This window comes from Cotesia glomerata, linkage group LG8 (assembly GCF_020080835.1).
Source record: "Cotesia glomerata isolate CgM1 linkage group LG8, MPM_Cglom_v2.3, whole genome shotgun sequence".
NCBI lineage: Eukaryota > Metazoa > Arthropoda > Insecta > Hymenoptera > Braconidae > Cotesia > Cotesia glomerata.
Genome location: NC_058165.1, coordinates 2371352 through 2386229, shown reverse-complemented (window position 1 = coordinate 2386229; position 14878 = coordinate 2371352). Strand labels below are relative to the sequence as shown.

Genomic DNA, 14878 nt, shown 5'->3' with positions numbered 1-14878 from the left:
GTTAATAATTAATTTATTAAGTACAATTTATTAACTGTTAATAAATATTTCCCGTGTAAAAATGATATGATATCATTATGACGCTCATAATGAGTATCATAATGAATCTCATATTTTGACACTAATATGAGATTCATATGAAAGCCATATCAATACATTTGAAACCTGCACTGATAGAAGGATTTCATAGCATTTAAGAAGATTTCTTTGTATTTAAGAAATCATTTCTTAAAAATCATTTCTTAGCATTTAAAAAATATTTCTTTTCATTTAAGGTAGTTGTAGCGTGATAGGCATTTCAACAGCAATTTTCTTTTGACACTTTTTATAACTCTATAGCTGGAATACATGATAATAGTTAAATTCACTAAATAAATTAACGTTTTTAATATTTAAAAATATTAAAGATAATTATGAGCTGTGATAGAATTTGCTATTTTACAATAAACGTTATTATTATGTAATATAATTAATGCAAATAATTTATAAAGATGATTTTTGTTTATAAGCAATCTTTATATCATATTTTATTGCAAGCCAAACAAATTCACTCAACAAAATATTTATTAACAGTTAATAAATATTTGCTAACTATTAGTAAATACTTATTAACTATTAATAAATGTACTTTTCTCCCAAATAAATATTTATTTGTTAAAAAATATTTATTAAATTAAATAATTGTCTTCAAATAAATTAAATTATTAATAGTTAATAAATTTTTCTATCAGTGTGTCTTTCAACTTAGCAAGCAGAATTAGCTTAAATAAATGTATAAAAAAATCCAAACACACGAAAAAATATATAAAAATTATAAAAGTAACGAATAATTACCTAAAGCAAATTTGACGCCAGTCCACGCTTGCCGTACGTAATTAAAAAATCTTCTGTACAATGGCCGTGGTGGTTTTTTCGGTGCATTTTCTTCTTCGTTGTCTTCCTCAGTCTCGGCGATGCCCGGTGGTGGTCCTATTCCCGTTAGTGTCCCGGCTTGATTGCGCTTGCCGAGAATATTAAAGACCTCATGGTACCCGGGTGCCTGATATCCTGGAGGATAATTTCCGGGAACATTGCCGGCCAAAAATGTTGCTCCATCCCCGGTGCCGCGACTTCCCCTGGCACGTCCACGGTCTCGGTTCCATGTCGCTGCACTTCCTGAAATTGTGTTTAATTTCATAATTATCTCTTTTATTGCTTTTGTTTTTGTTGTCAAAAGGACTTTAATAGCTGCTGTACTTTTTTTTTTAAATAGAGTTTATGAATGCATAGAATTTTAAAGCTGGTTTGTTATAATGGTAAATAGATCTCGGATGAAGAGAAAAATACACAGATGGAGTCTACAGTGCGCGCCGACAGTTTATTAATTTTAGCGAATGCATATTATTCAAGAGAGAGTATCGATTATTTTATCAATAGCTATTCAACTGAAATATTTAAATTATTTCTTGAATATTTGTCTAGAATATTTCTTGTATTTTAACTTACTTTTTGTGAACCCGTAATTAAATTAACGTTTAAGAACATGTAGGACAGGTAAATATTTAAATTTTGAACAAACTGGGGCGCTTTCTGACCAAATTATTGAATAAAAAATCATTAAACTTGTCAGGAGTACGTAAATAATAGTCCTTGTAAATTGATTCTATTTTTAAATTTAATCATTGAAAAAAAATAACTAAATGATAAATAAATAGGTAGTGTTCGCTTATAAAACTGCCTTATCTCAGGACCCATTACATATTTAACTAAATAAACTTTACTATAAAGAAATTACTAATAAACGTACAACCAATATAATCGGAGAGATTGATTTAATTTTTTGGTTATTCTTTAATTTAGTTTAGATTACTTATAAGCCAGAATTATTAAAATGCAGCTAGATTAGGGTAGAAAACTAATTATCAACAAAAAATTTCATTTACTATACTTTGATGTAGGCCTTAAGAAAGTGACAAAAGTAAATTATCTAGTTTAATTTTTTTAACCAGTGTTTAGAGTATTTACAGTGAGTCTGATAACGTCCTTCAGTGAATTTTACATGTGTTTCAAATAAACAAACCGATATATTCAATTGGCATTTGTTGTCACTGGTCCAGACTGAATTACCGACATTAGACTGTACTATATGTTCTTAATATTAATTGTTCAAAATAGGATTTGTTTCTTTTAATCATAAAAAGAGACATTGAAATTTTTTTATTGATGCGAAATAGAAAAAATGAAGAGTTTAATGGTCTTACTGTTACAATTTTTGAAAAAAAATTGTAATAGAACATTATTCTTAGGTCCTAAGAGGCTCTTTTGATTATTCACAAAGTCCTAATCTGACTTATTGTTATTTTTATTTAAAAGATCTTCTTTACTCTTATTCTGTAGTTAATAATTAATCCCCGGGGTAGTTTTTATGTAACTCGTAATTATACTCACAAAAGTTTGGTTAATGTTCTTTAGTTTAGTTTTAGTCATAGTAAATTACAAGTACACAGATAGACTTAAAAAGTAATAATTACTTTGTGTTCACTGGATAAATTATAGAATTTATGCCTCATGCTTCTAAAGCAACTTTCTCTAACACTTATTTGACATAGTATTGAATTTTCCGCGAATTATTTTTTTTTTAAATGATAAAAGAGCTCAATAAACATATTTTTAGTTTGTTATAATTTATTCATTGAAAATAACGAGAAGCAACAATATCATATGATTTTTCTATTTAACTTATTTTTATAAAGATTGTTTCGGATTTATTTCTTCATTATTTTAAGCAGAGTATTTATTGCTAGTAATTTTTTGACTTTGTTTTCTCTTTTTTTAAATGTTTTAAAATTCGTATTCAATTTTAATAAGAGCGTATACATTTTTTTTAAATATCTTTTTTTATTATAATTTAGAGATTATAACATAATAAATATTATAATATATCTTCTATATTTTGTGTCACGTGGTATACTTATATTTATTTATCAGATATAAATAAAGTCGTTAATAATTATAAATAGTGTAAAATAATTATTTTTTAGTGTGTAAATTGCAATAAATTAAAAAAACTTAGGTTAATTTTTAGGTTGTTAGATGTCACGTGGCAACTTTCTATAGTAAATTTAAAAGGTAGGGGTAGTCTGTGACGTAGCAGCGCGGCGCCGTATACCTCTGTAGGCCTATGGACTGTATGATATAGTCATAACTAGTTGAACAGTCATAGAGTGAACTACGTGTCTGCTACTAAGTTATTTCTGCCCAAATTTTATTCATATCACCACACTTTTTATTATTTTTAATTGCTAATTTAATTTCGCTTAAGTGTTTGTTGTATTTAAATTATAAATAAATAGTTGATTTGTTTGTTTATTAATTAAAATTTTTTTAATCCTGTGAAATAGTTTTAAGTATAAAAATCTAAGTGTATCCTAACCTATTTTCCTACCACGTGTTTATTAATAATTAATTTACTTTTTAAATATTTTATCTTTATAATAATGGAAAACTTTAGCCGCAAGTCATTCAACAACAAAATAATGAGGTCCATCATGTCAATGGAAAAGGAAATTGACATAACTAAAAAGCCGCCAACTCCGGGAAAATTAATTTTAAAATACTTCCCGGAGGATTATGCCAAGTTCAACCAGCCTCTTCCGGTTCGAGAGCTGTTTGTACCCCAGCAGGAAGAAGAACCTCAACAGGAGGAGCCCGAAGACCAAGCAGAAGAAGAAAACATTCCCGAGCAACCTCAGAGGCTAGACCGGACGGCTCAGAGGTACAATTTCAGTGTTTTACCCCGAGACACCCGCCCTATTGCCATTCCGAAATTTCGGAATGTCAATAGAAGTGTGTTTTTCGGGAACACTGATATTAATAGGTCTCAGGCCATTACAAGAAGGATGCCTCGAGAAGAACCGGCTCCTATTCCAGCCCCGACGGAGGACAGGCTGAGAGGAGTATTAGAGCGTTTAAAGAGTCGCTCGAAGGAGACGAACCCGGGCAAGAGGAAAGCCCAAGTCATCGATGTGGTCCAGCCAGCCCCAAAAAAACGAAGGGGTAACAAATAAATTAATTGACATGTTATTTTTTCAGGTTATTTTTAAGCTTTAGTTTTAATTAATCTAATATAATTTTATCTTTATTATTTTTATTTTTAGGTTATTTTTTATTTAATTATTTTATGTTAGTTTAAGGATTTAATTATAGTCATTAAATATTATGGTGGAGGGTATATAAATTTAAGGGTAGTTTTAAGAAATTAAATGCCGACCGGGTGGTTGGCCTTTAGTGACATTTCTTTTTTGTGATATTGCTTTGATATTATCCAATAAAGAAATGTTTCTATTGGACATTCCCATTAAGGCATTCCTGCAATTAACATATTTGATTTTTTTTTTTGCAATGTCATACTTTAACATCATAATTACATAGCTTTAGAAAAATGCATTGTTACCGACACCTGAAGATCTTGAAACAAGAAAATTATTTATGATCTCTATTCAAGTATTTTTCTTCTCAAATCATAATTTATAACCTTTTAAGTATGACTGATATTTTAAAACGCAGTTGCTTAAAATTTAACATTTACACTGTTCAGATTTAGTAAAACACGTTTTATAGCTCCTTTGTTTTCCGGCGTTAATTTATTGACATAGTTTATATAAACCTTGGGAGCGAGCTAATCCTTAAAAATGGGCTCGAAGGGATAATTAATATGCTCAACACCCGAATAAATTTATTGAAACAAATGATTAAAAAATAAAAAAAAAATAGAGAACATACCTTGGCGCTTTTTGTAGGAGGGAAGCCCCACAACGGGGCCACAACCTCCCGCGCTCCCCGCGACCGAGGAGCTGATGGTGGCAAGACCGGAAGCACTCCGACCGCCAGCACTGCGACGTTCGTAGTCACGTCGTCGGCACCCGCCACCTCCTCCTCCACCGCCTCCTCCTCCACCGCCCCCTCCTGCTGAAAACACCACGAAAGACCCGCGAGTACGTTCTGGCTGTCTTGGTCTTCTCTTCTGTTTTTCTTTAAATCTTTTTTAAATTATTTTTTATCCCCTCCTTTTGTTTATGATTCTTTTGTACTCTCCAGGTTCTTGGAACAAAACTTCTCAGTCCTGAAACAATAAAATAAAAATAAAAATGATACACGGAAAATGAAGCGCTTTTATTGACGTGTAAGCAATTTAAACAACTGTCGAGGCGAATGCCTCTAATTCATTTTAATTTATTCCTAATTTATTATTAAAAGTCTATATTTTACTAATTTGTTGAGAACATTTTTTTAAATAAGTTCGAGCATAACTAATGAGTCAGGATAGTGTTGAAATTTTTTTAAAATTTTACACGGAAAAAACTAAACTGTAATAAATAACAGTCGATTTATAATAAGTAATGATCAACTGCTAAAAATTACCATTTCAAACAGTAAAATCGTAATTTTACTATTCACATTGTAATATTTACAATTTAAACGTTACAATTTACTCTTTACATGGAAGAAAATACTATTTCAAACAGTAATATTCGCTAGGTAAATGTCTAAAATGTTAAAGTATAATAATTAAGAATTCAGACTTTAATATTTATCATTTCGTACCTAAAAAATGATGTTATGATATGTAAAAAGTATAAAATAAAGTTAGTAAATTTTTAATACAAGCAACGTCAATGTTTTCAAAGTAAAATGGTAAATTTTAAACGCAACGCTAAAAGTCAAACTGTAATTATTGACTTGCTTAGACTGGTAAAATGTATATTTTGAAAGTATAATTTTTACTGTTTGAAATGTTAAATTCTCCCAGAGTGAGACCCCTTTCTCTTTCATCTAAGTTCCCCTTCTCTTCATAATATGGACTATTTATTGAAATCGCAATTTTTACTGTTTGAAACTGTAATTTTTAAAGATGAAAGAGTCGTTATTTACTATAGTGAAAACTACTAATCACTTATTTTGGATATTAAATTATAAACTGTGGCTTTTATACTTTCTACATTAAGTTCTGTAATATTTACATTTTTGCCACCCCGATGTCCGCTTTACTGTTTGAAATTATAAAAACTAACCGGAATCCGAGTGAATATTACAGTTTACACTTTTTTCCGTGTAGTTTTCCCAATATTCGTCAAAATTCTTTAGTTTAATTTAAAATAATTTAAACAATTCAATAATTGATGATTTTTACATATTTTATAAAGTAAAGTAATAAAATGGCTTTGGTATTTATTACTTGCCAGAATAAATAAACTGATTTGGCAATAGCGCGCTTGATTATACCCATAACAGAGACGTGGATGAGTGTGTGAGTTAAACATTTCTCTCTCTGTAACTATATTTCTATTCTTTTGTTTTTACTCGGCTGTTGACGCGATGTTGTCAAATCTTTATTCGAATAAATGGCTGACGATAAACCAGTTACAAACATAAAATTTGACTTTAAATATTTCAAAAATTATATCGGTAATGTATTATTATTAAATTGTTTTTATATTTTGCAATAATCCAAGTTTCTTGTGTATAGTTTTTTATCCGTTAAAATTGGGAGGTTAATATTGAAAAAAATAATTAGTTTCGACAAAAGTTTATCCGCCATAAGAGCCCGTGTATAAGGAGATAAAATATGTGATTTTTAAAATTTAATATCTAAGTAACTAAACGGTGAATCTTTTTTTAATTTTGGGATTAGATAAATTACGTATTTATCTATACGTATACTTAATTTCAAAGCTCAAAGTTGGAAATTATTTTTTACATTAGATTCGCTCGAACTTCCTTAATCAATAAGAAAATCAATTTTTCTCTCCTAGTAACTTTTCAGCCGTATTAACTTGTATCCGGGTCAAATGTTGCTTTAATAGTTTTAAGAACAAATTCATTTAATGTTTGTTATTAACTAACATATTTATTATTATAGTTTTAAGAACAAATTTTGTTTATGTTCGTTATTAATTAACACCTAAGTTTATCAAGATCGTGTTGTCAGCATGCTAAATCCTTTATTTGTGTTTTTTAATTAGTTTTTTTCTAATTAATTCTAAATAATTAATAGTTAAATGTATAAACAATAATGTTTGTAAGGTTGAAATAATACAAAAGTCTTTTTAATAAACAACTTGATGTAGACATTTAGTACTTGTCCCACCAGTCACAAATGCCTGTCCCACCAGTCACAATAAAAACAAATTTTTTTAATTGTTTCTACGTAGGTAATCAGTCTAATTCTTCATAATATTCAATGTTTGTAGGATTAATTTTGTATTTTAGAGGGAAGTATTTTTTAAAAGTTTAGTGGACGAACTGAAATTGGACTTTAAGTATACCTTTGGTAAGAGAGAAGGATTTGTTCTTAGTCCCACCAGTCACACTCAGTCAAATGATAATTACGAGAAACTTAAAAAGTAATGGAGGTTTTTGATAAAGGGATCTTGTTAATTAGTTATTCTTCTAGATTATAAGATAAATTTTACTATAGTATAAATTTCAGTCTCATAATTATAGCTTATAATTGATGAAATTCCAGAGTCAAATGTTCCATCAGTCACTATAGAATGCCCCTGTAATTTTTATTTTTTTTTCATGCTTGATTGTACTTTAATTTATCTGGAAGAGAATTTACTGTTCAGTGGGTCCTCTAGAACGCGTCAGCAATTTTTGCCAATAGCATTGAGTGTTATAAAAAATAATCGACTTTTTTTTTTATTTTTTTTACTAATGAATGAAATTTATATAAAAAATAAATAAGGATGTACGATCATTCGCCAACCCTACGGAAATTTATTCTTTCACTATTTTCACGACGAGGCCACCAAACGGTACATCCCCTTCCCCCTTCTTCTCGAGCTTTCGTATATGATGTTATATTTAGTTTTATTTTTTATATCGAATATTCATGAGTTCATTGTGATTTGTAAGTTAAAAAAATGCTAAATTCCGTCATAACAGTTTGAGCTTTTACATTTTTTTTTTTTTTTTCAACAGTTGGGAGTTTATTAATTCTAGGTCGGTTGCTTAAAAAAGAGCTTTTGGTAGTATGAAATGAACTGAAAATAAAAAATGGATTTGGAAAGAATAATCATGAATAATTGAAAAAAGAAATGTTTTTTTTTTTGTTCTATAGTCTGAAATGGAAATTAAAAAATGTTTTTTTTTAAATTACTTAAATTATATCTACTAGTAACCTTGCAGACACTATGTAACTTCCGTGATTTGTGAAATATAAATAAATAAAATTTTGTTTTATTAAACAATGATTTTTGTTAAAATGAACTGTATTTTCTTAACACGCATAAAAACGATTTTGTTGAAATAACAAAAGACGGGATAACTGAAAAATATGTTCTGGTAACAAATGACTGTATTTATAGTAACAAATCCATTAGTCGCACTAACAAAATGTTTCGTTGTACTAACAAACCAGTCTGTTAACTCACCAAATCAATTTGTTGTCCTAACGAAATCACTTAATTGCAATAACAAAACTCATTTGTAACTAAAATATTTTCCAAATCAAATATAGCTGATTATAGCATATTTTTAAATTATAAATTCTTACAAAATTTACTGTAACAAATTTATTTGTTATTTTAATGGAATAATTTTGCTTTTTCAACGAAAAAATTTGCTATACCAACTAAATTATTTTGTCGAATCTACTTAAAGATTTTGCTATAGTAACCAAATTGTTTTGTTGTTATACAATATCAATAACTTGCTATAACCTAAATTTTGTTATTTTAACATATAATTTGCTATCCCTATGTTAAAAAATTCATTTGTTACTAGAACATATCTTAGGTTATTTAAACAAAATTTTTATTCTGCGTGAAGTATTGACATTTTTTAAGATATAAGCTCATTTTAATGTTATACTCTTCAAGAGCTTTCATTTGAGTACCCACATGCATTTTTATATGTTTTTCATATATACATATATAATATATATAAATATATAAAATATATGAAAAATTGATGTGGGTACTCAAATGAAAGGTCTCGATGAGTATAACATCAAGATGATCTTATATCTTTCAAAATATCAATATTTAACAAGATACAAGGTCATTTTTTAACTATTGATATTTTTAAAGATGTAAGTTCATTCTGATGTTACACTCATCAAGAGCTTTCATTTGAGTACTCACATGCATTTTCATATATTTTTCATATATACATATATGTATATAATATATATAAATATATGAAAAATATATAAATATATGATGTGGGTACTCAAATGAAAGCTCTCGATGAGTATAACATCAGGATGAGCTTATATCTTTAAAAATGTCAATAGTTCTCGAGATACAAGGTCATTTCTTAATTATGTAAAAAATTTATTATTATATAAAAAAATAATTTTGTTTTCGCACTAATTAATTTTTTCTAAAAAAAATTATAATTGACATCTTTCTCTGTAAAAATTAATTAAATATATATTCAAATGTGACTTATTTGCTAATATCTAGCCTTATATGGTCATATATGATCATAATTTTTTTTTGTTTACAAATAATTTATAGAAACAATAAAAAAATTATGATAAATTATCATTTTACACTTTTTTATGTCCTGATATATGACGACTATATGTGACCAGTTTACGTCATATAAAGATTATATATGTCTATCAGTAAATTTTTTCACAGTATAGTACTAGAAAAAAAATTTTTTTTTCCGTTATAAATACAAAAGTAATAACTATCCTCTACATCTCACAACAATTCAATTCCAAAATAAATATAGACTTTCAGCTAACAAAAATAAAGTGAAAATCATGATGACAAATCGTCACGTTCCTAACGACTATTATGAATTCGTCCGTGACAACGTATTTATTCAACATATTTGTTTTTGTATGAATAAATATTGTTATAATCAATACGTTGGATTATCAAATAAGAGTTTCATCAATCAGACCTATCATTAAAAATTAATTTGTTTATTCCAATTTCCTGTGAAAAGCAATTATCATCAATATCAATCAAAAGTATATAATATAATATTTTCCGATAATATCATTTATCTTTATTTTCATTTTTACGTTAAATATATATGAAAGAAAGTTCGATTTTTTATTAAGTGTTAAATGATATAAGCTTCACAGAAGCGTTTTACGAAAATCCACTTCAAAAGTGTATTGAAGATTTAAACGTTCTTATTTCTTACTTAAAAGTTTTTTAGGAGTTTAAATTTATAAGTAAAGAGACTTTCTTGTTTCAAAGATTTGGCTATAAATAGTTTTAAGGAGATCAAGTTTTAAGGTCTTGCAAAGTATTCAAACAATACCTGGAATTATCTAAGTACTCTAAACAATGACCACTTTAAAATTAATTGATAATCTGATAAATTCTCTGGGAAAATCCTTTTTAATCCCTTAGAATGATTATCCACAATGGCGCCCAAAGTTCATTTATGATACCTAACTAATCTAAGCTTATATTAAGTGTATAAGATTACAAAAATGGGTTTAGGGGGTATTCTGGTCTAGAAGCATTAATTTTAGGTAATTTTTTGAAGTGCCGTAAAAAAAGGCAATCAAAATTTTTACTATCCATTTTTTTAATCAATTATTTATTAACATTATAAGAATACAGAAAAAAATAAAAAAATTTGAAAATTCAAAAAATTAGCAACTCAAAAAATTGGCACGTACCATACCCACGATTCAAACCCTCCTATAATAATCTGAAATAAAAAAATAAAAAAAATTATTAATCTATAGTAATATCGCTATGGCTGGAACTACGGTCATCCCCAAAATTCAATTTTTACTATTTTTAAAAAAATTGAAAATCAAAAAAAGTGCCAAAAAAATGTGTTTTTTTTTTTTTTTTTTTTTTTCAGGCAGTTGTCATTTTGTAAAGAAAATTTTTTTGAACTTTTTCCGTAGTTCCAGCCATAAACGACATTTCTTTAGATTAAGGGGTTAGGTGCGTTTCAAAGGTTCAAAAAAAGGGTATTTATAATATTTTTTTTTAGTGTATATGTAAAATGCTGAAAATGCGGGAAAGCGGAGGATCAGGTTTTGGTCTGGATATCTCAATTAAAACGCGGAAATATTAAAATAAACCCTATAAATTTATTTACACAAATTACACTTAATATTTATTTAATATGTTAGCGGATTGTTTAAATAAAAGCGGATAAATAAAGCACTGCGTGATTAATAAAGCGAAGTCGGTTGACACGTGGTTGAGCACACTGCCGACACTGGAAAAGCGGATAATTATTTTTACAAATAACATAATTTATCTGTAACAAACTAAAGCGGGTAAATAACAATTAATTTAAGCAAATTAACTTATTAAATAAGCGAAATGCGGTTTGTTAGCAAAAAGCGAAAGTAAAGTAACATTAATGGCGACTTGTTGCAACGAAAGAGTGGAAGCGAAAGATAATAATAATAATGCGTCTTCTTCCTCGTCGACTTGGGGAAGAAGGCTGATTGCGCATGTCAGCGGAGCAATCAGCCAATCACACCACCGAGACATGGCGTGATCAGTCAAGTTATGCTTTCATAGGCGGTTAGTTTTTGCGGGAACTAGCGGTAGACAGGTGCGGCTCGTGAAATTGGGAGTCCCCCAGGGGCGGCTTTATCGCGGGTGGGCCTGTTCACTGAACAGTATACAATCATATATTTTATTCAAACAATTCAGCATATCGAAGATACACATTTAAACAGTATTTTGTAAAATTTTTATTTAAAAATTCTGAAAACTCAGCCGTTGGTACCTCATCTCCCTTGACGTCTCAAAAAAAAATGCTCTTGCCGTAGACAGTATAACTCATTATTGGTTCATCTAAAGTCAAAGAACTAAACATATTTCTTTAGTATATGGATAAATCTCGTTATTGGAGGAAGGATTTTTTAATTTATTACAACTAATTTTTTCGAGCAAATGGCCAAAATTTGACCAAAAAATGTGTTTTTTTGTTCAAAGTCTGTCAAAAATTCAAATTTTAATTTTTTTTTCCTTCGTATATGTATCTTTCATATGCTGAATTGTTTAAATAAAATATATGATATACTAAAAAAAAAGTAGTAAAAAATACCTTTTTTTTTGAACCTCTGAATCACACCTAACCTCTTATTAATATTTTTTATTTTTTTATTTCAGATTGTTAGGAAAAAATTAATGATTCTAGACTAGAATATACCCTTAATAGTTTAATTTTTAATCTTTTCTATATATATGGGTGATTCTCTGTAAGGACGTCTTAAATCTGTACAAAATTGTCCGACCAAATTATTTTTGATTTTATTAGAAAAAAAAATTAACAAGGGCTAAAAAACTATCAGCTTAATTATAATAAATAAACAGCCGAATTAATTTTTGCTTTTCGATATTTGCGTATCTTTTGCCGTATAACATGACAGGGGACTGACTGCCAGGGGACTGATTTTTTTTTTATCAAATTGAGAAAAATCAAGCAAACTATTTCAATGCATTCAACTTTTCAAGTTCTCAATGAATGTTTAATTAGAATAATATTAAGACTTATGGATCCAATTTTATAAATAAATTATAAATAAAAATAGTTGCCAGAGGACTGAGTTTTGAAGTGGCCCAGACACATATTTCCAGCACAAACGGTGCTTTGACACTAAATAAAATGCTGATAAAGCGCTAACAGCCCTATGGTTATTAACTCAAGGCTAATTAGATCCTTATAAACCTTACAAAAGGTAAAATAACACGCTGGATTTTTTTTTTGGCTTTGAACTTCTGGCAGGGGACTGTTCTTAAAATGCCTGGGACAAACTTTGGTTTAATGAATTTAATGAAACAAATTAACTTTCGGTACTTTTTATTGAAGAAGATTGTTAGTTAACTATTTAAGTTTATAAACATTATCGACCAAATTATATATTATTGACGAATAACTTAAAATTGAATCTTAAAGTTTTAATTTTGGGACTGGGACAGCCCAGGGGACTGACATTTCGGTGGTTTATAATGAATTTATAGCAAAAAAACCAAAATTTATTCCATTTTAGTTTTCAATGCTTCAAATAGAAATGTTTTTTTACTTTTGTAATAAATTTTTTTTAGTAACAAAATAACAATTTTTCTAATAAAAAAATGCCTGGGATAGCAAAAAACATCCTTACAGAGAATCACCCATATATTGAAAGAAAAGTGCATAGAATTGCTATTTTATGAATAGCGTCTAGTAAGTTGAAAGGTAACACCCGATGAAAAATGTAATCGGGGTTTTTTATGACTCATATTTTAACCAGATTTAGACCAGCCATAGTCCGACACTAATTACTAGTGACAGCGTTATAATTTTTAATGTCATTCTGCTAGTGAAGCTTCAATTTAAAATAACTCTTTGGATCGATAAAGAACTTTCGTATAAAATTACAGCGCTCAATGTTCAAGAATGCTTGAAATTATTATTATTATTATTATTATTATTATTATTATTATTATTATTATTATTGTTATTATTATTATTATATCAAGCTCGGAAAAAGTCCAAGTTTTTTTCAAGATCTGTTAATCTTACAGATATTACAAAGAGTTAAAAATAAATTTATCTAAAAATAATCTCTTGCTACAGGTTTTCTAATTTGTAACAGACAAACAAAAAATATTTCCAATCAAAAAATAGTACACCAAAATTATATTTATCGACAAGGTTATATACTTTTCTTGATCGGTAATATAGCAAAGGCTTTAGGGTTTAACCTTTATCACTGAGAGGACTTTTCAAAACCAGGATATCTGTGGCAGAGTATTTTTATTTTTATTTTTGGAAGTCTCTTCTAAATTACCCTTCAACACGTCGTTTTTATTCGCTGAGCGTACGAGAAATTGGCTTTTGCATTCAACAATTTTCGTCTTATCTTACTTCCTTTTTCACAAGCTACTCGTCCAACCTCCCCTTACAAGTTCTTCTTACCGTAAGTACTTCAGCTGAACTTGACGTGTAGGGATGGAACTGCTATTGACGAGAACATAATGCGTTTTTAAAGCTTTTAGCAGATGCTTTTTTCCCTCCTTTTCTTGCCCGTCAGAACCTGGAACAAGAGCTGTATGCTTAGAATGTTATCTATATTATTAAGAGAATAATCCACGATACATAATTAAGCAATGAACTTGTATCTCGTGAACTATTGACATTTTTAACGATATAAGCTCATCCCGAAATTACACTCATCGAGACCTTTCATTTGAGTACCCACATCAATTTTTTCATATATTTTATATATTTATGTATTTCACAAATACTATATATATAATATGTATAAAAAATTGACGTAGGTACTCAAATAAAAGCTCTTGATGAGTGTAACATCGAAATGAGCTTATATCTTTAAAAATATTAATAATTAAGAAATGACTTAGTATCTTGTCAAATATTGACATTTTTAAAGATATAAGCTCACTCCGACATTACACTCATTAAAAGCTTTCATTTGAGTACCCACATCAATTTTTTATATATTTATATATATTATATATATGTATATATGAAAAATATATAAAAATGCATGTGGGTATTCAAATGAAAGCTCTTGATGAGCATAACATTGAAATGAGCTTACATCTTTAAAAATATCAATAATAAAGAAATGACCTTATATTTTGTCAACCAATGACATTTTTAAGAATATAAGCTCATCCTGATATTACACTCATCTAGACCTTTCATTTGAGTACCCACATCAATTTTTCATATATTTTATATATTTATATATATTATATCGCGTGCTTAAAGGTAAAAGGACTTATAACTAAGGGTTAATAGGGATTTGTGCTGAAAGGGCGTATAAAAAAATTTTTTTTTGCCATTCGGTTTGAAATTGTCTGAAACGTAAAAATCTGTGAAAAAAAAAAGTTGGTATCTTAAAACTGAAAGGACGTATCTTAAGACATACGCCCTT

The 14878-nt window shown here is 28.3% G+C and overlaps 1 protein-coding gene and 1 long non-coding RNA gene across 2 annotated transcripts in view; both read right to left on the bottom strand.

Moving 5' to 3' along the window:
• The window catches only part of LOC123270827 (Kv channel-interacting protein 1), a gene marked incomplete at its 5' end in the record, with an annotated part of 37297 nt that extends 32274 nt beyond the window's left edge, over positions 1 to 5023 (bottom strand). Inside the window, 2 exons of the mRNA XM_044736974.1 lie at positions 835 to 1155; positions 4762 to 5023. Coding sequence (XP_044592909.1) covers positions 835 to 1155; positions 4762 to 5023 — 583 coding nt within the window. The remainder of the gene's footprint in view (positions 1 to 834; positions 1156 to 4761) is intronic.
• A 45-nt stretch (positions 5024 to 5068) lies between these two features.
• LOC123270323 overlaps positions 5069 to 14878 on the bottom strand; it is a 124670-nt gene continuing 114860 nt past the window's right edge. Inside the window, exons 3-4 of the long non-coding RNA XR_006510567.1 lie at positions 13894 to 14011; positions 5069 to 5101 (exon numbers count right to left, since the gene is read on the bottom strand). This is a non-coding gene — a long non-coding RNA (uncharacterized LOC123270323). The remainder of the gene's footprint in view (positions 5102 to 13893; positions 14012 to 14878) is intronic.